The 25854-nt window shown below is 43.0% G+C and overlaps 1 protein-coding gene across 2 annotated transcripts; it reads right to left on the reverse strand.

Annotated features, from left to right (window-relative positions):
• Nucleotides 1-300: 300 nt before the first annotated feature.
• On the reverse strand, nt 301-24919 carry kdm5c (lysine demethylase 5C). Of its 2 annotated transcripts, XM_084069673.1 has the most exons (29): nt 24518-24919; nt 22689-22839; nt 22521-22598; nt 21959-22081; nt 21682-21852; nt 21295-21432; nt 16455-16517; nt 15117-15240; nt 14655-14962; nt 13800-13958; nt 13582-13701; nt 12864-13022; nt 12297-12478; nt 11220-11382; nt 10796-10915; nt 10458-10652; nt 9972-10153; nt 9059-9183; nt 8796-8943; nt 8343-8433; nt 7788-8170; nt 7243-7381; nt 6719-6898; nt 5286-5405; nt 3136-3888; nt 2815-2857; nt 2510-2709; nt 2038-2226; nt 301-1470 (listed from the first exon to the last, which is right to left on the reverse strand). In XM_084069673.1, the coding sequence occupies exons 2-29, from the start codon at nt 22833-22835 to the stop codon at nt 1462-1464; spliced, it is 4812 nt and encodes a 1603-aa protein (XP_083925799.1). In that variant the 5' UTR covers nt 22836-22839; nt 24518-24919; the 3' UTR covers nt 301-1461. The 2 variants fall into 2 exon arrangements, with proteins under 2 accessions (XP_083925799.1, XP_083925800.1); XM_084069674.1 differs by lacking the exon at nt 16455-16517.
• Nucleotides 24920-25854: the final 935 nt, after the last annotated feature.

The raw sequence follows: 25854 nt of genomic DNA on the forward strand, positions 1-25854 counted from the left end.
GTGATCAAAGTTTCAGATATGGTAATAATCTTAAGTCTGTATTATTCAACCCATATACTTAGCTGACCGGAGTCTTAAGGGCTCAATACAAGGTGCACTCCTTTAGCTCCCTCTCAACACCAAAATCTCTTTGCCAAAAATAGCCTTTTTTTCAAGCTGGTGACACGTGATACATGTAGATCTGCTATTTTCGCCGAATGTTTGTACCAGACACAAGGGTTAAAAGGAGTTACCAAACCGTTCATCTTGTATTCATCTCGACGAGAGGGGTTTAAGTGGAAAAGAAAAACAGAGTCAAAATCCTAAACAATTCTAAACCTTTATTTTCTAACAAGAGTGAAAAGAAACAAAAGGCAACAATGAAATGAAAAGTTTATACACAAACTCACGACAACTGTGTGTCTGCAATATCAATAACAATAATAATATAATCATTTGAACCCAGGAAACAAAATAAAATTCAATAAAGTGAGTTAATGTGAAGTTACTTTTTGCAGAGAATGAGAGAGAGGGAAAGGGAGAGAGAGAGAGAGAGAGAGAGAGAGAGAGAGAGATAGAGAGAAGTGCATAGGGTCAGATAGGAAAGGACAGAATAAAACATCAGAGTCAAGAGGGACGGGGTCATATATGCCTTTTAAAAAAAAGCAACGTGTGTGGAGGTAAGGACAGAGAGATAGAAGACCCGAAGGGGATAAAGAGGTAAAGATATCCATTTGGGAAAGTAGCACCAAAAAACATGAATGCCTGTTTTCCACACTTCCCAAAAAACTTTATTGTATTGTATGGGCTTAATCAAAGAGCATGTGACCTTCAAACAGCCTGATCCAACACCAGATATATAATATAAAAACAAATTACAAGTGTTAGCACATGATCAGCTGTCAAAACCTTCAGCTTCAGCTGTAGAAATCATGCCCCAAGAAACAAAACCAAAAAAACAGTCTAACCCACCCCCCCCTCAAAAAAACACCTCCTACTTCAGTAAGTGAGGGGGGTTCAGGTGACCTGACAATGCGCTGTCCCATGTTGAGACAGGCTCAGTTTTTTAACTATCATATAATACAGCTGGCTGGAAAACAGAAAACATAGCTTACTGGCTGTCCTCAGAGACGACTTAAGACCAATAATAAAACTGTCCTTTTCTTACGACGTCGGCCCTGTGCACGCCTAAACACGATCACTGGGAGAACGGGGGGAGGGGGAGGAGCACAGCGGGAGGTAAGACGAGTGTGAAGACAAGGGGGGGGGGATGTTTGTCTGGAGTGTAGACGAAGGGGGCTCAGAAATTATCACTCTCTTAGTGTTTAAATGCAATGAGAGGGGTGGAGAGGGAGGGGTGGGGGTCCTGCTTCTTTCAACATCGTGACATTGGCTCCTGGTTCCACGGAGGTTCCTCTTCAAAGTCTGACCGTTCCTTTTTTTTCTTCTCCTTTATTTCTTTTTACAGAGTTCCACCGTCGATTACAAAATCTGCGAAAACACACAACATCAAATTAAGTTAAACAAGCTAAACAGTTTAGTCTCGCATAGCTAGACGTTCAAGATCTACTGTATGGCTACTGGATATGTCTGGGGAAATCAAAATTCAATGAATGGGCTTGAACGGTGGAGAAAGCCAGCAGCAACAAACCTATGCCCACTACTTTGAAAACCAATCCTGATACCGCCCTAATATGCCCTAATGTCTTTGCATATGTTCTGCAATGATGTTATGTTGTGCTTCCACCCAGTTTTAGCCCATATATTGAATTTCGATGTCACCAGACAGTAGGATGAGATATCTGAACTTCGGACTACGAAAGACTAACTTGTTTTACCACTTAAGCCCTATACTATTAAATGTTCACCTATAATGACATGTCCAAAATAGGGATCCCAGGTTGAAAGTGGTTTAAGCTTTAGATTTTGGAAAACAATGAGTAAATTATAACTTATCTGCATATCTTGAGAAATGTAAAGCCATCCCAAAACTGCGTTGGAAAATGGTCACGGGAAAGCTAACGGTATGAAAAAAAGCGGAGGTGGGAGCGTGGTTACCTCTGGCTGGACCTGGCTGGGTACATGAGGGGAGGGGCTTGAGAGGGGCCGAGTTTTCTTCGACTCGGAGACGTCCAGTGACCGGGGGTCTCCCTCGGTCCCCCCGCTGCCTCCCCGCTGGCTCTTCCTCTTCCTCTTTGAGTCCTTGGCTCGTCCGCGGCTGCTTCCTCTCTGCTCCTGTAGCTCGATCTGACATAAGACACCATTATCAGTATGTGATCAGAGTAAAAGGCCATTCACACCAAGAATGATAACTATGACTATGACTAACTACAGACAGCTAATCAAAGTCCGTCAGAAGGACATCTAGTGCAGTGTTTCTCAAAAGTGGGGTCTGGGGACCCCCAGTGGTCATGGGGGGGGGTTCCAGGGGTGCCCAGCTAAATGATTACACACTCTGTTATGGGGGTCCGTGGCCTAATTCATTGTAAACTGGGGGTTCGAGAGGCACTGATCTAGTGTAATAACTGACCTGGATGAGAGAGCACAGCCCGTCTCTGGGTGGCTCGCCGGCGGCCTGCAGGACTTTGTGGATGGTGTGTGTCTGGTCCAGGGAAACCTCCAACACGTCCCCTGCCAGCTGCAGCTCCTCCAAATGCTTCCTGGTGGATGGTGACAGCGCCACCACCTGCCCGCGCAACGAGGGCAGCAGGGGAAGAAGAGAAGCCACATCTGGTGGGAAAGGAGCGAGACGGAGAGAGAGGGAGCAACGTTTATCAGATGCTTCTAAACGCATGACGAAACACGGCACGTTTCTATCAAATATACGTAACTCACCTGTAACATCTGACTTTTTGCTGATGCCATTTTCACATCCAGCCTGCAGGGGGGACATAATGTCATGACAGTGTTAGCGACTCACTGGGTAGAAAATGAATACTACTAATCATCATTTTATTTGTATAGTGCTTTTCGACATCTTAAAGTGTTTGACAGGCAAGAAAAATAAAAAGATTTATAAGTGAGAATTCAGGACAAAAGGTGATTCCGTCTGAACAGGACGATTTCCCAAAACCTATTCAAACATGTTCATAAATAGCAGATCTACAAGCTACACATCTTTAATGACATGCCCAAAATAGGGTTGAGAGAGCAGACCTGTGTGCCGTTCATCTCCTTGTCCTTCTTCTTGGGCGACTCCGTCAGGTCGATAACGTCGTCCTCTCCCTCTCCGCCCTCGGAGTCGGACAGCACGATCACCCCGTTCTTCTTTTCCACCTGGTCCTTCTTCTCTGCGTCTCCTCCTTTCTCCTCGCGGTGGCGGAGAGTTTCCCGGAGCTCCTGCAGCCTTTTGAGAGCCTCCTGCAGCTCGGGCATGTCCAGCGCGTCCTTGGCGCGGCCCTGCCAGTTGATGGCGCGTTCCGTCAGGCACTGCAGTGCCTCCCCCTCTGGGAGACGCACCGGCAGGCGCTGCAGCGCCACCAGCAGTGCCAAGATGGTCTCCAGGCGCGGCCGGCGCGACCGCTGGCACCGCGGGCACAAGAAGCGCGAGTCCCAGTCCCACCAGCAGAGGGGGTTGGCGGGCGGCGGCCCCGCGAGGGGCAGCACGGGCGGGAAGGGCACGCACCCGCCGTGGAACCAGTCTTTGCACAGGTGGCAACGGTGCTGATGTTCGCGCGGCCGCCCGCCGCACACGCACACCGACTGTGGCGGGCCGGCGTTGCCGTTCTCCTTTACAGAGTTCTGAGCGGGGCTGGAGGCGTCTAGCTCCATGGCGTCTTCCCAGCTGCCGTTCTCTTTGTCGCCCGTGTGAGGCGCTGTGGCGTCAAGTCCAGATTTACACATGTTCACCTTCTGTATCCTCAACAGAGCCTCCTTCTCCCGGTGCTCCCCTTCTTTGAATGCCATCACCTACGGTGAGAGGTCAATGTTAGGCCCAGCATAGCGACCTCGTGTCAATGTGTAACGCACAAAGGAGACGATGCATGGCTTTATTATTATTCGTACTGTACATTTAAAAATGTGTAAATGGAGCGTCGCCGTTTCCAGGTCCCGGTCATAATTCACGAAAAATATTGAATATATTTCATCCTGTGCAGTTTTCCCTTTAGTTTCTCATGAATGAAACTCACTCCATCTATGTTTTTATAAGCTTAATATCATTTTTAAATGAACTTGCAACAGCCTCATTCTTTTTCCAGTCCCCCCATACAAATTAACATCAGCACAAGTCCTTTTTTGGAAGAGCAATACCGTTTCCCTTTTTGGACACTTCCTTCAGCACATCAACTCTTCCTGTACCTTCACAATGTCATAGCTTCTTAACCAACGCCCTATTTTCTACTTATGTACATTTATTATTTAATAGTAATGGTATACTTTAAAAATATTTCACAAATACCGAAAATAGCAGATCTACAAGTTCACAATGTGATGCATTGTAAGCTTGTAGACAAGACTATTTTCGGGAAGATGAAAAAAGCAATTGTCCCAAAAATGGGACACAAGGATTAACTCTCTCAATGCCACAAAACAAGTTATCCCGAGTTTTTTCTGAATGCCCTCAGTGCCAAGAACAAAAAATCCTGAGTTTTAAAAAAAAAACATTTTCTTTCTTTTTTTTGGCGGGGGGAAAAGAATGTTCAGAACCCAAGATATCGTGATCCAAAGATTTGCTGCTCCATTCACTTCTTGTTTAACTTATTACTGAAAAAGGCTGAATCTCGGCTCCTGAGCACTTTTTATTTACTTACATTTTTTTTTTAATTGTTGGCACAGTATGAACATATTTTTTAATTTCATTGGCACTGAGAGAGTTAAAGTGGTTAAGAAGTGCAGGCTAGTTTCTCAGGGGTCTAATATTGCCATCTACTGGAGATTTGGCAGCAGACTGATTTGAAATGGTGTAGTATAGCGTATTGAACTCATTATGTATATTAAATAGTAAATACATGTCAACAAATTGGAAATTACGGCTTGTTGCTTGTGTTCGTCTATGTAAACATTATTGTCTTTATATGCCTAAGCATCTGCTGATATTTCTGAAATTTGCCATTTACCTTCTAAAGTATGTATGAATTCATGTCAATAATCTTTCGTTTGGGACTCCTTTAAAGAAGCCAGTGTAAAGGACCGATTGGTCCAGTGTTTTTCAGACAGACAGACAGATCTCCTCTTCTAGATTCATCGCCTCCAAGGAGCCACTCCATAAACGAAGACAGGAAAAGGCCAGACATCACATGATTTAACGTCTGTCCAAAATTGGAAACGGGTCTACAATGCTAAGAGTCTGAACATTAATGACTCACGATGGCTCCAGGGTCCCTCAGGTCCTGAGCAGAGAGGCCCAGAGTGTTGGTGTCCGAGTCGTCGTCCAGTGGCTCACTCTCGTCTACCCGCTCCTTCCTCTTTGCACAGGGACATAATACCTGCAAGGCAACAATGGAGTTCAACCACTTAAACACAACATTCTTTGTTGTACTCTACGTATGTCAATAGCGAAAATAGCAGATCGACAAACCCACAATTGTTTACATATTTTCGCCCAGAATAGTGACACTAGGGTTCATGTGTCAATTCTGCACATGTAGTATTGACAGCAGTGCTGGACAATATGCTGGACAGTAAATGTAATATATCACCGTAGTTATACACCAAAGCTCCGATCACCATATTTATACACCATTACTTGACATTGGCACACTTCCAAAACTTCCGCAATTACACAATAAAACAACACACGTTTTAATGACAGTCAAATGATAATTGTGTCAGATTGACTCAATAATAAAATATAAACGAGACTAGATTAAATTCCACAGCCACTGTTATTAGATTATTCACACACTGGATGAAGTGATGTGGTTATTATGATGCGATGTGGAGGCAACATTAGAGCCAAGTGAGTGTTTGTTTAACATGATTTGTTTTGCATGTTCCATGGAGTTTAGTATTATCCCTCACACCAGCTGTTTGGAATTGAAGGGGAGAGTTGATACTTTCCTCAAACACATTTTCACACAGTGGAGACGCATGCCCTTTGTATTGGGGACTGAATCTTTGTCTCAATTCACTTTTCCATTTGACCATTAGTAACTCCTGGTTTTTAGGACTACCAAAGGGTCCACCCAACAGAGGGAGATGATTTTGTTGAATAATGATTGATAATGTTTTCAGGGTTACGATTGATGTTTGGTAGCTGTCATCAAAATATTATCCACTGGATAAGTTCACTCTATATTTATCACCCAGCCCAGCAATTCAAATTTTGTCAAGTTATGTTTTAGTTTTACTGTATAGTATGTAGTGTGTGACTATGAACTATAGTATTGTTATAGTTCATTGTATTTGTACTGCGTTGTTGCACAATGTTTATGGACCGAGAGGTATGGCTGTAAGGAAATGATTATAAATGACTGATGCCGTTTTTGTATGTATTTTGGGGGTCTTTTTACCCGTTTTTCTCCCCAATGTAGTCATTATGCCCATTGATTCCTCTCCACGCACATTTGGGTGTTGTCACTGCTGTTGAATCCTACTGACTCAACTGCCAGTGAGGAGCCCCCACCGGGAGGACGTAAAACCTTCGTCCTACTCCTCCTGCCCAACACTCCCTGCTGACAGGTGCTGCCCCAGCCCGTAGGAATACATCACCCTCCCCGTTTAAAAAAAAATATGTCTTTGTACAGCAGCTTTTTGTCCTTGACTCTAAAACTGGCTTTTGCGTTGGGTGCTAACTGACCTCTAGCAGGCTGTGTTGGCTGCTTTTCTTCAGGAACGTCTTGGTGGCCTTATCCCTCCATGAGTGAGCACTGGCCACCTGCAGTTCCAGCTGCCTTAGCTCTTCCATGCAGACCGGCAGGTCCCTTCCAATGGCTACCAGACCCTCCAGGTCGTCCAGACACGGGTAGTGTTCCCCATTCTACAACAAAATGAAAAGTGACATTCCATCAATTTGGATTCCTCTTTAAACTGGCTAGACCAGTGACTAATCCTCCTGAATATAAAAGACTCCAATTCAATTAGGAATCAGATTTTTGTCATTACAGCAATCACATATTTGACATTACAGCAGAGTAGGGGGTGATTTTGAACATAAGCCAAATGAGTAAAGCCTAATTTATACTCCGTATAACGACGGTAACGCTTGCCTGAAAGAACTGGTCATCAAGATAACAATGCATCACAAGCAATACTGCTGTGCAATGGAGTATTAATGAGGCTTAACAGTCATGTTATTGACAGCGTATTAAGTATTTTTTTAACCTGGATTTCCTCCAAGTCTGTGACCCAGGCGCGTGCTCTGCTTAAGCAGTCCTGAAGAGCCAGGATGTTGGGCAACTTGACAGGGATCAGCTGGGCTTCATTCACGATGGCATCCAGCGTAGAGAGAGGGTGTTTCTGCCTGCAAACACAAAATCGACACCAAATACTGAAACTCACAACCTAGCTACACTGGTGACGTCAAACACTGATACAATTGACTGAAGCCTGACAGCCACATGCACAGTATTTATTAATCAAACTTTATTATCCTCGCCAGGCTGAAGGCAAAAGGGGGACATTGTTTTTGCCTATGTGGGTTAATCTAGCAAACTGATGGCCTCACATTTATTGTGAGGAAGTAGGAAGATATTTTACTTTAATTTCATAATGGAAATTCTGATCAGGCCGAAACCTTGCCCAAGTTTGGAGTCATATGTCATAGATGCATTATAGATGACTGATGTCACAGGCTGGCCAGTGTGTGTGTGTGTGTGTGTGTGTGTGTGTGTGTGTGCGTGTGTGTGTGTGTGTGTGTTTTGTCTCACCGTTGCTCCAGGCAGATCTGGGCCTTCTCCTCCCAGCGCTCTGCGATGGTCAGCAGCTCCTGGAGCTCGGCCATGGCCGTCTCCACAGAGACACTCTGGGGCACGTTGCAGCCGGCCTCCATCAGGTTCCTCAGGACAGACAAGGTCACCTCGACCTTTTCGCCTCCTTCCGCGCCCAGCGTTCGCCTCACCTCGCCCAGCCAGCGGACCTGCTCCCGCAGCCCCCGGAGCAGTTCACATTCTGGGACGTCTAAGGGCAGGTTAGCCCCCTGCTCCAACAGGGCCTTCAGCTGCTCCGGGGACGGGGGCTCCCTCCTCCAGTCTCTGTTGTTGACCAGAACCTGTGCCTGACCCTGAAACTCCTCTACTGTCCGCAGGACCGTCTGGAACACAAAGATAATATAAAATTACTACAAGCTCAAAAGCTCTTCTATTTTTGAATTTGAATACTGTTTTGTATGAGGTTTCCACCAGACAGCAACGGTTTATAAGTTTATAGGGTTCAAATGGTTAAAAACAAAAAAACAAATTTAATAAACTTTGTGCTGTCCTCACCTGTACCTCCTCCAAGTTACTCATTACACAGGGCAGGTTCTGCATCATGTCCACTAAGGACTTCAGCTCTACCAGAGACATCTTGCCTTCACTGAAATCACAAGAGTACATGTATACAAATTAAGAAAAGCTAACAGACCTGGCTAGTCATGTGATAAGTCTGAGACCCTGCAGGGCTCAAGAGTGTGACTATTTCTGGAGTCTCAATTCTGGGCATGTCATAATAGGCCAAAATTCAGCTAAAATAGACGATCTACAAGCTCACAAGCTTGCAATGCACTGTGAGCTTGCAGATCGGCTATAAAATAGGGATTAATTTATTAAAACCAGGAAAGGATGATCACAATATTAGATCATCCAAAAGCCCAGCCAATATCTAGTCTCATATCACAGTATCGATATATAATGTTAATATAATGGTCAGCACTGGGAAATCATAGTGTTGCATGTTACCTGGTCTTGGAGTTACTGAGGAGTTCAGTGCTTGACTGTTGGCAGTGTTGAATGTCTTTAAGAATATTGTTCAACTTCTGAAGGAGCTCGTTGTCAGGAAACTTTTTCTCCGTTGCTTCCTTCTTCAGTGCCTCCAGATCATCGATCCCTGTAATTCCAATCCATTTTGTGTCACAGCATGTTACGAAACGATCTTAAAATACCCTTTTGTATAGAAGTGCTCATGTGTTGTATGCATGGACTGTGTCTGAGTTCATTGTTACCTATTTTGTTTCCCTCTTCTTGTTCAAGTGCCTCTTTTACTCTATTGGCCCAGGAGTCAAACGACTCGGAGCGAACCTTCAGTCGGTGTAACATGGCCAATAACTCGTCCAGGGTGTATCTATACCTGCAGAGGGAGGAGGGATGACAACAGTCAACAGCGAAAATACAATCTCATACCGGTGCTTCTGGCAGGAGGATGGAGAGAGCTACAAGGTTGTCAGATTGCTTTAATTGGCCAATCACAAGGAAGACAGTGTGACACTGTATATGGTGCAGGTGGGAAACAACAATTTTGGTGCACAGTTTCAGAAACAGCCTCTGTGAAATCCCCATCCGAGCTCTATTCCTCTCAATGTCTCAGTTGGTTTGCAGTGTTGATGTAAATAATTCAACAGGAAGGAAGTGTGCTCCGCTGAGTTCAACTTCCTTCCGTCACTTAATTTCCAGTTAGAGAAAATTTGATTTTTTTATATGCATTATTTAGATACACAGTGAAGAGTGAGACACAGGAAAGGCGGGAGAACATGTGAAGGACAGACAACCGGGAGTAGAACCAGGGACATGCTGAAGAAGGCATTCTGCGCCCATGTGGTATGCGCCCATTGTGTCACCCAAATGCTCTTTTTTTTTTAAGCAATTGTTCCCTTTTGTCTGCTGCTATTATCTGGTGCAAATTCTCTACTTGCACATGAAGCATATTCTTCCTGATTTTATTTATACTTTGACCATTATATTTGTGTCTTCTTGTTATCTGGCTTTGTTTCTCTAGTCTTTACCCTGATAACGGTTTCTTCAAACTGCAAAACATTGGGAGCTAGTATAAATAAAGTGTTAATGACTCTCTGACAATAAAGAATCAACTTCTTCTCTGTAGTTCCCCTTACAGAGCATGAAGTGAATGATGATGCATACCTGAGGTAGAGTTTGTCTGTGGGGCAGTTACACAAGTCCTGGGTGTGATAGAGGCAGACCAGGCGCTCAGGACAGTTGGAGCAGGCCAGAGCGGAGAGGAAGCAGGTGGTCTTGCAATTATCACACTGTCTCTCGTCGTCTGGCAGCAGCTCAAATGCCTCCCTCTCTGCCTCAGTGATACCCTGGTGGTCAAACAAGGTTTTACATGGGTTACTTTTCCATAAAGTGTGGAGGGTGAATTCTATTCAAACTCAATTTCAGACATTACTGTTATGACAATAACATTAAAGTTCAGAAGTAAAACCTTAATCACATAAAAATTTAAAAATAAATAATGCCCAGGGCTCTATACTAGCCGGAACCCTCCTGTTTAAGCTTGCAGATCTGCTGTTTTTGCCAATGTTTGTCTTAGAAAAGGAACACTAGGGTTCATGCAGTTGAAGCAAGGCATCACAAAAGGTGGACTCCAGCAGAAGCTTAGCTCACCCTCTCCAACAGGCTCTTCCGTAGTTTCCTCTCCTCCTGGACTATGATGAACATCTCCCGATGCGTTGCTGCGGCCAGGTTGAGGTCTAGCCGCTCTGGGGCAGCCGCCATTTTGCACGTGAGCTCCTCATGGGAGAAAACGCAATACCTCCGGAGGCGGCGGTAATGCTCGATACAGGAACGACCCGCGGGAAGCTGAGAGGAGAGAAGGAAGGCCATCGCATGCTTCAGTTATACTTGGTTGTGTGCGAAAATAGACGTTCTACAACCTCAGAATGTGATGTGTTGTGTGTGAGGACAACAGAGTGTGTGTCATGTCAGAATGTGTATGGTCTTACCCAGTCTGCAGTGCAGAAGTTGACAGCTTCGGCAAAGTTATATCCCTGGTTGAAGCCACTGTGATAGGCTCTCGGGAAGGTGATGACAAATTCTCCAGCACACTGGTTAGTCCGCACAACCTGTCAATCAAAAGCATGGAGGTCAGTGATTAGAGTTTAGAATTCCCCTTTTATTATTTCTTATTCTGTGTTTTGTTTTTCTATTACCATTATATACTTTTCACTTAGCGTAAAGCACATGGAATTGCATTTTAATGTACGACATATGGTGTCTATATTAAGTTTGACGTTCTTAAGCATCATGATGTGTGTGTGCGTGCGCGTGCACGTGTTGTGAGCGTTATGTGCATGGCTGCACGTGCGTTAGTGGGGCGTGTGTGTGTGCGAGTGTGTAATATGTGTGTGCATGTGTGTGTGTACCTACCGGCACACCATGAGCCATGAGAATGTTGGGGTTCATGATGGTGACCAGCTGATGGAGGAGGTCAGGCTGATACTCAAACAGTTCTGGAGTCAGTTTCTTCATCACTCCCTCAAGGCGCTCAGCGGCAACGGAGGGAACCCCGTACCACGTCTTGGGTTCACCCCTAGGACAACACAGGAGGAAATGCTTGGATAAAACAACCTTTCAACTTCCTATGGAATGTATGGATTCTAGATAACGCCCTTCTACCTACTCTACAGCACAAACGTGAACCCTGAAGTATTCATTTAATCCTGAGAATGGTTCCATTGGATGGAAAAATTAAGAATGAGGATTTTACTGTGTATATCCGCTGACATGTATATCTAGTGACTAACATTATCTGCAGAACAACAAACCATTGGGTTTGTTGAGCGACTGTCAGCGTGTCTGCATTATTCATCAAGTTGAATTAAAATATATCTTGGGAACATTTTTTAATACCAAGTCAATTCTAATTAAACTTTACCAGTGCAAATTAGCATGAATGGAAAATGAGAGACTGGTGATTTCAAATTGCTCCAGAAAATGCAATTTAAGACTTATGGCCTAACACAGCAGGGCGTGATCTAGAAACAAAATGAAAAATACTCGCCAGCGAATATTTTGCATTAAAAATATTCATATGATTGATGCCTCATTCATACAGGTTGATGCCTTTACCCACACTCAGTAATCGACCTTGTTCCGAATAAAATTATCCAGGTGTAATATTCACGTTCTCTGTGGATGTACTCATGAAGCATAAAACAGCTTGACAAATATATATTGTCCGGCAAATTAATCACACAAGTAAAAATATCATCCGTGTGTAACACAATTTTTGAATTACATTTAAGAACGTTTTTCACCGTGAGAGAAAATTACCAGTAGGTAATAGATGGAGGGTGGGACTGGGCACCCAGTGAGGTCATTACCAGTAGGCAGTAGATGGAGAGCGAGCACCATGTGAGATCATTTGTAGTAAATGGAGGGTACGCAGGCACCATGTGAGATATAATTAGTAATTGGCGGGTAGGCACCCTGTGAGATCATTACCAGTGCAGGTAGTTGATGGAGTAGCTCCAGTGATCCTCGATATGCCAACAGAAGGCTGAGAAGACCATGCCCACATAGAGCCAGGGCACCTTCATCCCAGAGATGTCTGCGTTGATGTGGCACAGAACGGATTGCTCTAGCACTGGCATCACGTTGAGGTTCCAACCGCTGCGAGCATATTCCTGATGAAGATGAAAGATATCACTTACTATCAAACGTATTGTTCTTTTTTATTATAACAGAACTGAGAACAGACAAATTGTAAAGGCCAATTCAACATTCTGGAGACGTGTGGAACCCTAAACAATATCCTGTCTATTGTTTACAACGGTAGCTAAATTAAAACAACAATAATACTAATTATGGATACAAATCTGCTATGGATATTTTGTAAAAACTACTTGCTAACATCTGTTTGACAGTTTTTATTTTGTTTCTCAGAGCAACGGTGTTGTTTACAGAATCCAAGTATATGTGAGGCAGCAGTAGCTCAGGTGAGCAGGTTGAAGTCTTGCGTGAACGTAAGGCACATTGTACAGCGCTTTAGATGAAGCCCATTTAACATACCTCCTCTTCTGTTGTGAGGTCCTTCTTGTTCTTGGTCATGGGGAAACCGCTACCGAAGTCTTTGGAGTGTATGTCGGCTCCATACTCCACCGTCACATCCTCCTCGATGCTGCTGACCAACCTCCAGAACTCCCTCTCCACCAGCTCTGTCGGAACCATCTGGAACCCAACAACACACAGTCTCTCACATCCAGTGTGTTAACATGCACACTAAAGCCTGATTTATTGGTAGTTGTGGTTGATCTACAAGCTCACAACACGTCACAGCGTGACGTCTTAAAGAGGAATTAATGTGAATATTATCCTTCTACTGTGATGTCCTGTGTTTAGAGAGCTTGCAGTGCAAAATTGCAACCAACTCAAGTAAAAGTCAATGTAACATAATTTTACGTATGCCTCCAGTGATTTTAAAGAGCAAGCTGACGGCCCAGAGAACGTATTAAGCATTACGTCAAATTGTGACCCGTCCTCCTTACAACAGACCGATAGGATTCACATTAAAGTTGTACTTTTTAATCGGGTGCTACTTACTCCGATTAAGACCTTATTATCCCAATTTTGGACATTAGATAGCAATGTTTACTGACTATTTCAATATTCACAACACAATATTGGGTTATTTGGGGTACAAGTAGTGGGTCAACACTATCGCCAGTCAGGAAGTCCACGTTCCATAGTGAGGTGAAACACAGATTGTGTGCATGTGTGTTGTCCTTACATGGACAGGCATGTTGAAGTAATCTGCTTTGAAAGCATCTGCCATTTCCCCAAAGGTATGCAGGTTATATTCCTTTGTCGCCTGCTCGAAGCCAAACGCTTCGGACGGCCTTTTACATTCCTGAAGAGAAAGATAAAATCAGTGTAAGCTGACGAAGGGAAGAAAACAACACCAGAATATAATACCTAGTTAGTTGCCAACTGAGACAAGTGTTTCACCTCTGCCACACATTTGGGGCATCGCCAGTTTCCTTTGGGAGGCTCTGTGATCGGAGGCAGCAGACAGAAGGTGTGATAGTTATCATCACAGCTGTCGCACAGCATGAGCTTCTCGTCGTCATCGCCGCGGCCACACATCCGACACACAAACGAATCAACCTTGAGCAAAAAGGAGGAGAGATCAGAAGAACGAACCAACGTCTGAGAGTGTAAGAGAATATTTCACATCCGCCTCACATTTTACAAGACAGAGATTTGCTAAAGGAGCCTGCAGGCAGGGGCATCTAGCTGCAACAATTCTGTCAATCTGTGCAATTCATTGACATAATAACATAACAGTGAAGATAAGATAATAAAAGTACAAAACTGTGGCAAATACTCATCACACATTATGTGAATCCAAACTGACATCTTGGAATTGTTTTAGTCAGCAGTCAAAAATATGTTTAATTTTGTAATATGGAACGAAAATATCTTTTTAATTTATTTGGTTGTTGTTTTTACGTGCTTCAAGATTATTTGATCGATCAAAAAGGTAATCGACAGAATAATTGGCAAGATGATAATCATCATTAGCAGCCCTACATTTAACCACAACTCATCATTTATATGTAAATTGTGTACTCATTTTAAGGTATATCAATTTGTATTAAATATTGTTTTACAATAAGTTATTTGTCATGGTAAGAAGGGGGCCGGACTAGATAAGCATTTGCTTCTTTCTGTCCCTTCTTGAACAAATGTTTTGAAATTGTGATGATGATGTATGGAGTCTTCTGTACTTTTAAATTGTTCAAGATAAATAAAGATCAAATCAAATCAAATGTACGGTTTTCCATCGTCTGTCCTACTTACAAACTGAGGATTGCCGAGGTTGCGTCGGAGCCTCATGGTCATCTTGGTACAAGGGCCATCATTTTCCTCCTTGACTTCGTCCTTCACAGCCTCTTCCTCCTCCTCTGCGTCCTCCATCTTCACTTCGCTATTGGGTTCCGTCTTAACGGTGAGGGTAGCGGGAGGCGGTGGCGGGCAGGACGCAGTGTTACCCTGAGTCTCTGGAGCTGCTGCAGCTAGTTTCTCTGTGACCAGGGCGTCACCTCCGGGGACAGAGGCTGCTGGAGGAGACGCAATGTCCCTAATTGTAACAGTCTGAGGAAGATCATCTGAAAAACAACACTCATCATTTAAGTCAATTTAAAAACAAATCAAGCATATCATTCGTTTGACAGCCATAGCAACAGTAACTAAGCAGGTTAGGGCTTTTTTGGGGCAAAAGATCAATTGCACAACTTTCAACACCAAAAGAAGACCTTCTACCTTTCTTCCTGAGGCCTTTGTCCCTGGCCACCAGACCCAGTCCCAACATCTTAGGTCCCGCCCCATAGATCTGTAGCTTCTTCAGCTCTGGGTTCTTCTCGATGTCCTCCTCAGTCGGATCAGGCTGTAGGCACAACCAAGTGGTCAGCATGAGGGGCGTGCACGCAACACAACAACTCTCCAAAGCACACAGACAGCAAAGCAAGGGCCTGGGCCAATGACAGAACGGAGTTAGAACACTGCATCACAACAAGGGATGATGCTATATAGGTTAGAACGGAAGGGAAACATTAGCACAGCTAGAATGTTAAGACCCACCACCACCAGTCACAACTTAAATCACCAACATGCATCACTCTTCACTAGAGAAGGGCCAATCAAGCTACACTAAATACACCTTGCGAAGCCAGGAGGCTTGTTAATACCTAGTAATCAAAAAATGTAATCATCTTTTTCTGTCATCACTGCTGAGGGGCACATTGTCCAGATACAAAACACCTCCACCCATCTTTTCAAGAGACAATGTTCACTGGTTTAGGGAAAGCGTGTAAAAACTCAACCTATTGAGTTTTGAGAGTGACATGCACTCAAGCATGCAGCCACACCACAACGCTGCAGCAGTGAGCGGACAGCAAGGCATAACAGCAGAACAGAGAGGCACACAGACTGTCCAGCAAGAAAGCATCCAAGCCAAGTACAAATAGATAGAGACAGAGTACAGTACAAGTGAAAGAGACAGAATGTGAGACGCGATCAGAATTCCATAATTGTTAAACTGGAATAAGGCAATCCTGATGTCAGGGGTCCTGTAGTGCGACTACAACTATAGAATTTGTAATACCAAACTATTGAACTTAAGAATTTGTATTTTGTAAACATTTTTAGAAAGGAAAAAAAGAAATTACATGACATTAAAACTTTGTATAGCTCATAAAAAACATCTTTCATAACATGATTCTTCCCGAGATCTTATAGGCACCCAGCTGTCAAAGCAGCACTGAATGTAAATTAATATATCAATATGCTTTTGAAATCAAGGATGATATCAGTTTATGCAGAAGCACCATTTCAACCACTTATACCCTATATACTTTGTTGACCGGGGACCCCGGGGTCTATATTTGGTCCCCTACACCAAATATGTTTCTTTTAATATATATATATATATATATATATATATATATATATATATATATATATATATATATAACAAAATTAAAGGGGCTACACATCATCTCCACCAGAGGAGGAGGAGTACATACTCAGAGGGCTAGGAAAGAAGGCAGAAAAACAGAGAGAGAGAGAAGAGTGAGAGAGGGGCGGAGAGTGAGCTTGTACCGCGGCAGCGAGGAGCTGAGAGCCAGTGGTGAGAGGATGGGGAGGGGTGAGCTCCTCTGGACCCTGCAGGGGGAGACAATAACAGCAACAACAGACTAAGACAAGAGGAGCGAAGGGAATGAGAGATAGGTAGAGACCAAACCAGACGCTGTAGGGAGGAGATCACAAGACACCTTCAGGATGCATCATGAAGGACTTTTTATTTTTACCTTCTCATTAACTCTATTGATACAGCTTTTCACCCAAGCACAAAGATGGGGTTAAAGGACTGTACATGTGTGTGTTTAACATTTAAATATTGCAAAGATATCATCTTAGCACTACAAGTTTAAATGTCCCGCATGTTTTTCTTAAAGGTCTCTTAGAAAATGCCAACTATAGGTTGTCATATGAGGTTCAGGTAGTGGAAAATGTAATTACATTGTTAACCACATAACTCCTGTAACTTTATAAACCCTATAGGCTTTGCTGTTGACTGGAGTCCCTCAGAGTTCTATATTTGATCCCCCTCCTTTTTCCTCATCTGTGCAGAAAATATCTGATCTACAAGCACACAGAGCTTTTAGGTATGCCATATCCACCTAATATGACAGGCCCAGAACGATAGGGTTCATGTGATTAAACTATGTGGTTAAACTAAAAAAGAAGAAACGGCAACCTGTGTCTCCACATGAAAGTGTGGATCTTTGATTTTTACACCAACATTTCTCCATATTTATTCATTCCCTTGTTGTTCTCACATTCCAGTCCTCCTATTGTCTCCGGCATCAGCCGCCTTCTCAAATAATTGTGTGATTCTACAGCTGGCGCTGAACTAAAATCTAACACTAACTGCTGTACTTCTGTGCAGCTTCCCCAGTTTGAACATTTTCAAAACGTAAGTAGTTTACCCAAAACATGACTAATGTTCTATCAATTACACACCCCATGTCGATTTCTTTGTTTTTGTCGCATTCCTACACCATTGGCTTGGGAATTTTTCATTTTTTGGGTGAACTGATCCTTTAACTTTCACAGTTTATCTTGAGACAAGTGAAAAATGTCTCTCTTTAACTACAGTAGAATGTATATATATAGAAAGAACATTTGTGTGCATACTTTTTGCTGTCTCTGCTGAATTTCAGCTAATACTGTGTTTAGAATAACCAATATGACGTAAAATCCCACATATTGGTGTATGTGCTTCTTCAAAACACGACCACTTGTATAATGCTCACGAAGGAATGACAGCAAAGAAATAAGCAATAAGGCCACTACATGGACTGGGTTTTAAATGAACAATGCCCATTCATCAGATAACTATGATGGGTGGTGGGTTATCTGATGAAATTGTTGAGGCAGTTTCCCTCCAAAAGACGCTTTTGGTCATATAAATTCTGGATCACATTTGACCACATTAAACCTGGTGTCTCCATTTTGGGCTTTTTGTTATAGGCGAAAACTAAAAACAAACAGCCCAAACCTAGAATTATGATTACGTCTTATGGCTGTGTTTGTGAAAAAAGCTAATCTAAAGCTCACAACCGCATCGTGAGCTTGTCATATGGCGGTGTCAGTGATTAAAGAAATATTTCGAAGGAATATTTTGATTATGTTATGATTATCATCCTCTCAGTCTCCATATATGGGTCCTCAGTAACGCTCACTACACACAATACACACAATGTGTCTCATAAGTGGACTGTGGATGGTTTGAAAATGTGTCTACCAATAACATTATAACTGATACTATGATTTTGCCCCTGTCCGTCCATCTATGTGTTTGTGTGTCCGTCCATCTGTGTATAGATACTAATCTCCGGCAACGTTGGCCTGATCAACGTGAAACTGTGCACACACACTTTCTGGAGGCCAGAGCAGAAGCTCTGCCCCAAAATGTTTACATCGGCCTGTTATAGCGCCACCAGGAGGCCGATGTTTTCCAAACACATTTCTTATATTACTCCTACAGATTTTGTCCAAACATCACGCAAATCGGTCATGTGTTAAAGACAGTTCTGTCCGATTTTTCATATTCCATCCTGATTGGCTAAGATAGGCTAAGATAGGCTTCCAAAGTTTGCAGGAGTGGTCCGTTTTGAACAAAATGCCTCAAATAATGAACACGGTGTCCGATTGCCGTGAAACTTCACTTTGGCCTGTTCTAGCACCATCAGGAGGCCGATTTTTCCTAAACACATTTTATGCTATTACTCCTACAGATTTTGTCCAAACATCACGCAAATCGGTACATATTATCTCTATAGTCATGTTATCAAGATGGACCTGTCCAATTTTTTTTCATATTTCATCCTGATTGGCTAAGATTGTCTACTACCTGGCCTGGCGGACACCTGTACTCCAGATTTCCAAACTAGCTAATTTTTCTAGTTACCATTTCAAACTCTTTTTTGTTGTAAGAACAATGGCTTCTGTTTCAGCCTGCTGCATTTTTAGGAAGAGAAAGACTGAAGTTCCCATTAGCGTGGAAGCCCCACCGATGATGTAATTGGTAGGCTGGTTTCTGTACTGTCCACAGCCCACATCTGAGAAGCAGAGTGAGTAGAGGGAAATGGTATCATCTAATAGTGAGCATGTGTTCCCTTTAATGGATTTGGAAAACAAAGTGAAATATTCTACCACAATTATGATATGGAAAGTCCATGAACATCAGCAGGAGATAGGTAGAGAATATGAGCTACACTAAACACAAAATGATATGGCAAAGGAAATGCATACATGTCTGTACGTCTGCCTGAGAAAAAGAATGAGGTGAAAGAAAACAGAGAGGTGAGCAAAAGGAGCAATGAGCAGCGGCAGCAGCAGATTGAAGCACCGTAGCAGCACAGCAGGCGTGGCAGAGAGCTAGCATGCATTGCATTCTGGGTGCATCCCATCGTCCTCATGTGCTCCTGTGTGACTGTTACAGGATAAATTGGAAAAACATGACATGCTGACCAGGGTAAAAAAACATAATTTTCTCCAAAACAACCATTTCGTAGCAAAAAACGAATTGTATCATTCTGGTTAGCTGATCACTAAATAAAAAACGTAATCCAAGTGCGACAGAAGAAAACAACCCGTTGTATGGGTGCGTTGGACAGCTGAGATGGAGGAAATGCATGGGGTTTCATTATTGTGCCAGGCATGATACTCTTAAAACCTTGTAGTGTGTTCATGTTTATAGAGAAGAGAATCTGTTTAAATTCTCCAAATGTGAATGATGTAACCCAAATTTAAAAAATCGGTTAGGATTTTTAAACCCCTGTAGTGTGAGCCCAGCTAAGTGATGAATCAGCGTTATCATTTAGAATGTAGCTTAACTCTCTCAGTGCCAAGCCACGAGTTATCCCCAGTTTTTTCTGAATGCCCTCAGTGCCAGAACGAAAAATCCTGAGTTTTTAAAAACTCGGGAAACTTGGTGAAAAGAATGTTCATAACCCAAGATATCGTGATCCGAAGATTTGCTGCTCCATTCACTCCTTGTTTAACTTATAACTGAAAAAGGCTGTATCTCGCTTCCTAAGCACTTTTTTTTTACTTAAAGAAAAAGAAATGCTGGCACAGTATGAACATATTTTTTTATTTCATTGGCACTGAGAGAGTTAAGGTCACATAGGTCTCCTTTATTGTTATCTTATCTCTCTACTTGTATCTAGTCTGTGTTTTATGCTTACACCTTCATTTCACCGCAGGGATCAATAAGCCCTGCGGAAACTCGCCACTGATAAATCAATTTGTCATACAGTCTGTTTTAACAACCGATTCTCACGTAGCAGTAAACAGCTCTACTTTTACTTCCTGTTCACACAAACAAGATATGATATAAGACCAAAAGGCCTGTTGCTGACAAGTTAGGCTAATGCATATACCCTCTTTAGTCATTTAAATTTGTTGCGTTTATTTCAATTTCTAAAACATTTAAATCCAAAACAGAACGATCGGATGCCGCTTGAGCTGAGAATATATGATTTAGGTCACCACACCGTGTCCTCTGAATAGATAAATTCATGGGCACAATGACACCCTGTACCATTATTATCACTACAGTAAAAAGCCCCACACAATTGAAAATGTACACCTGCTACAGATTTCAGTTACATCCGACACTTTCCACTTGACCGGTCATCCAATCATGCACGAGTATGAATTTAGATTTTTTTAACTGAATCCTATCATTCTGTTATATGTATATATTATACATATCCTTCTATAAAATCTAATGTGTTCATGTATGCATTTAACAAAACATTGCTGATGACCTACAAGGTCACCAAGGGCATGAAGGACACCGCTTCCCACATAGTACAATCATCAATGACAGGTCAACTATCCATATGACACCCTTGCCAACACCCCATGTGCTCCAGGTGACCTATACTTTACTCCCTCCTGGCTTCCAACCTGTGGAATGACCCCCCCGTCCTGGCCGTCCACCAGTCAGGAGTCGACTAAAGTCACTCGACATCACAAACACACACACACACACACGTGTGTGTGTGTGTGTTAGTTATGTTATTCAGATAGATGCTAGGTCTGTTGTTTATTTGTTGACAGATGCAAAGTATATTTAGATATGTTATTTAGATAGATATGTTATTGTTTTTTGTTGAAAGATGCTAAGCTGCTTGTTGACCATGTATTTACCCTTCTGTAGCTGAACCGGAAAACAAACAAAAATCGGCCTAGGGTTTCATGCCCTTTAAATAAATGCAAGAATGACGGACATTCTCAGGCATTCAGACCTTCTCAGTTTGGTCTTGTGACATCGGCTCCTTGTGCGTGTTTAGATCCCCAAACGTAATTAAGCGAAGATCAGACATTCATATACAGTTATGGATGCATAGGTGATCCCACTCACATCTGGCTGGCAGCGGTTGGCTCTGCGTCCATAGCTGCTCATCTTGGAGGGCTGGAGTGACTGACGCAACGGGATGGAGTGAGGCTTGTACTCTTTCTCTTTCTCCTCACCATCATAGTGCTTTGGCTTGGAAGGTGGCTAACCAGGGAAGGAAAAAGGGATCAGGTCAAAACACATACTAAATAGGTGTAATCCTGTGGATCTTGGGATCCACAAGGGAACGGTGTGGCTCCAAAGTGAATCTTAAGGCCATTCCACACCAACGCAACTACTTGCAACTGGCATTGAGTTAGATAGTCATTGTGCGATTATTCACCAAGAGAATGACTGTTTCCATGTTATTGGCTGCTAACACAAAGGGACAATGGTGTGCGTGTATAGTGTTACCTGCATCGTGGCACCAGACTGGAACACTTCAAAGGGGTAGACGATCCGCTCATAGTGCGACCGCAGAAGGGAGCCGATGTTCTTGCCTGGGGGATAGCCGAGCCTTTGAGCCACACGGGCCCAGCGGCGCTCCTTACAAAGCGTCTCAAACCCGCCTTCTTCTGTGACAACCTGGAACAAAAAATAAAAGTTGATTTCAACCATTTGTTTAATGTTGACTGTAGTATGATACAGGCAAGGAACGAGAATGGGGGGCATCCACTTATATCATATTTACCTTTGACAGGCTGAAGAGGTCAAGGATGCGCCTTTCAATATTTGGGAGTTTCAACGAGGACCCCTGGATCTCCCAGAACTTGGCAATGCGGTCTAAATAATTCAGCTTCACTCGTGTCTCCGCCTACAATGGTTAGACTTAGAATTAGGGACCACGATGATTAGATATAACCCCATTCATTAACAGCTACATTAACCACATGAACCCCTAGCTTCCATATCCCTATTGTGGGGGCGAATATTCTGTGAAAACAGCCACAACAAGCTCACAAACAACGCAAGATATTAAGTGTACAGGGGGAAAAAGGAGGAGGCCTAGTATGGACCCTTGGGGGACTCTAGTCAACTAAGTATATAGGGTTTAAATGGTTAAACCCTGTGTACTTTGTTATCCTCTACACAAAATCTTTGTCAAAAATAGCCTACCTACAAGCTCACAATACGCGTTTTTCACCAAATGATCGCCTAATATAACATGCCCGAATAGGGACACTAGGGTTGATGTGGTTAACAATCATGTCAATAACACTCTACTATAAAAAGAATAAAAGGAAGGGACAAACCTCCAGTTCATTGAGTCGCTGAATGCGGGGTGTGAATTTGAACGTATCCAGCTCCACTGAGAAGGGTGGTTGCCACTCCTACAGAGTTGCAACGGGACAATATAATTAGACTGAAGCCACAATATCAGCATATTTCCCCTTTATCTAAACACAAAAACAAATATTTACCGGCGGAGGTCGAATCTTGCAGATGCCAGATTTCTCTGCGATTGGACGGATCTTGGCGATGTAGCCCAGGGCATCTTGAAACTCCTCCCATGACGGCTCGAACACTGGGCACTCCGGTGGAGGCAAAAAATCTTCCACCTCCGACATCACCCTGGCAACAGCAAGGGCCAAAATCCAAGATAAGTTCACAATGTCAGGCAGACAATATGATGAGCTTGAACATATCAACCAAAATGTTTCACCATGTCAAACAGTGACCAGTACGTGACCTGACAAGGAGGTTGTAGCCTAATTCATGCAGCAGACCTACAAGCTCGTAACGCGTTGTGAGTTTGTAGTTTGTCATGCGACAAAGTATGGATTGGGCCTTGGCCTCTGACATGCTCCACTAATGAAAAAAGGAAAAGTATTTGCTAACCATATACTCCCTCCTCAGTCCTCATGATCAATAAGACACAATCATTCCAGTGACACAACCTTTCAACAACTCTTCCCAATTGCTTTTGTCTGCTCAATGTTCAGTAAAGAGATGAAAATGTAAGGTACCAATAAGCACTGTAGCAGTTTTACATACTTGGTTCTTCGATTGGCAATGCAGGCCAAGTTCTAGACAAAGGGCATTTCTCTGAGTTTTCCCTAAAACACGCTGCGTCATCTGTTTGTTTACTCAGACAGAGCTTCCTGGTTTGTTACGACATCATACACCATAATACTTAGGAGAGGAAATGCACCGGATGTTCATTTCCTCTGTATCTTTCATAACACTGTAACTTGCATCAGTTACAGATACCCAACACCACACTTCCAGACATAAAGGTAGATGGTAGGGGGAGGAGTTCTATCTTGGAACTGGTCTGGTCTCATTTCCAACCCCCTCCCCCAACACCACACACAGGGAGACAACAAAACAAACGCCATGCCCTTATGAACTTAGGGATAAACACACAGGTCCAAATTGTCACAAAATTATGTTCCAGGGGTCCACTCTTCATATACATAATGAACGACAACAGAACACCACAATGAATAAATACCAGAGTTCAGGTTTAAAAAAAAACTGCAGTATGTAAATTAAATCTATATTACATAACTTGTGTTATTAAAACATCAACCCCAGAGCATCTCCATGAGACGTTTACCACTAAACCCATCGGAACTCGCCAAAGAGTTGTAATCGTTGGCATGTGGATTAAACGATGCTCTCTGATTCTTCACGGGCCTGAAAACAAACAATGGCGTGAAGACTCCATGGACCCCATCACGAAGGCCACGTACAGCACGTCACCTCTTTAAGGCTGATGTCAAATTCTCAACACATAAAGCGTCAACAAAATCCACTGTTACATAATAACTGCAAAAACACTGAACATAGAACACGCGCAGAGACGAATATGATCAGAAGTTCACATAATTAGATTCAATAAAAAATAAAAGGGGGGAGGCCAATTAATGTTAACTGTTAAAACTTGGTGTGTCGTATGAATACCACTGATTAATATTATACAACTATGACAAGAGCCTAAGCAGACACGAGACAGATCAAATGTAACTTATCTACCATTAATGACTTAAAATGTTTTATTTTGAATAGTTGTTGAAACCTCAAGGAGTCCCATTGTTCAGATGTGATGTAAGGCTACACATTATAGCATGGTTAGCATCGCGGCCTCCGGTCGCAGCAGCAGCAGCGCCTCCCACGGTTTATACGTTCACTTAGCACTCCGGTTAGCCTCCTGTAAGCTAGCAAAACCTCCCACCTGCACCTGGTTTAGAAATTATTTCTACTTATTATAATGATTATTAGTGTTATTATTATCACACTGACTGACCCGTAGACACCTCGATGTCCAGGGGAAATGACTGCAAAATGTCCTTCCTCTCGTGTTGTTGGTGTTGTTGTGGTGGTTGGTGGGCTAGTGGTGGCTAGCAAGAGTGGCTAGCTGTTAGCTAACGGTGGCCAGCTGTGTTGTGGTCCAGTTGGCTAGCTAGCCTAGCAGGCTAACCCCGTTAGCTAGCTTTTTAAAGTTGGCCGTTGGTTTTCAGCCTCTCACTTCACCATGTATCCCGTCCCGTCAAAATGCATACGTCTAGGACTATCGACGGCCATATGGTCGTTTTTGCTTGTAACACGAGCGTCTTGCACTATGGTTTCAATGATGCCACGATCAATCACTGTGTGACCCACATCGCATCACTTCATCCTGTCTTTACAACGAGACGCCATCTTAGTTTTTTTTCTCGCTGCCGTTCGGAGGAGGGGAGGCTCGCCTCAACCTGAATTCTGGAGACGACGAGCCGCTACTACGTCAGAAGTAATCCACCAGTTACCTGAGTAATCCAATTGTAATTTATAAAGTCACACATGATACACTTTATATTTATTGACCAGCCAGAGGTTAGACTCATTGGTTGGTTGGTTGATTGATTGATTGATTGATTCACTGATTGATTCATTGATTGATTGAAATATTTATGGACAAAATGCATATCTATACACTGACACATATGTGTGTGTGTGTGTGTGTGTGTGTGTGTGTGTGTGTGTGTGTGTGTGTGTGTGTGTGTGTGTGTGTGTGTGTTTATAGATTTTGTCAGAGTATAAATTGTGTATATTTATTTATTTATTATTTATGTACTTATTATTTATTTATTTATCTATTATTTATATGTGTATTTATACAGTAGGCTACATAAGACATGATCATTAGGAATGCATTCCCTGGCCCTGTCCTTATGCAATACCCATTCCCCAGAGTACGTACCCATTCGATAACATCATATTGATGACATCAGCCATCTCCATATATGGGCATAAAAGGGACACAGACAGACAGACAGATACAGATATCTCCATGTATGGGCATAAAAGGGACACAGACAGATTGATAGCATCAGGGATCTTCTATCTCGCAAGAACAGAGTCAGAGATGCGCTACTGCAAAATTCAAAGGTAAAAAACAGCAGAGGACGCTGTTTTTTTTCTTGACTATGGGTTCCCAGATTGGGGATCTCATATATGGGGATTTGCGGATTCCCTCGGGTCCGCAGCCACACACACAGCAAGGTACTCTAGGCCGATTTCCGTTAGCAATGCATTAATGCATACCCCTCAGGTTGTGCAATACCAGTTCTACCCGTCTGACTTAACCTTGCATCACCAGACTTT

This window comes from Gymnoscopelus microlampas, assembly GCF_963454915.1.
Source record: "Gymnoscopelus microlampas genome assembly, chromosome: 10".
In the NCBI taxonomy this organism is placed as follows: domain Eukaryota; kingdom Metazoa; phylum Chordata; class Actinopteri; order Myctophiformes; family Myctophidae; genus Gymnoscopelus; species Gymnoscopelus microlampas.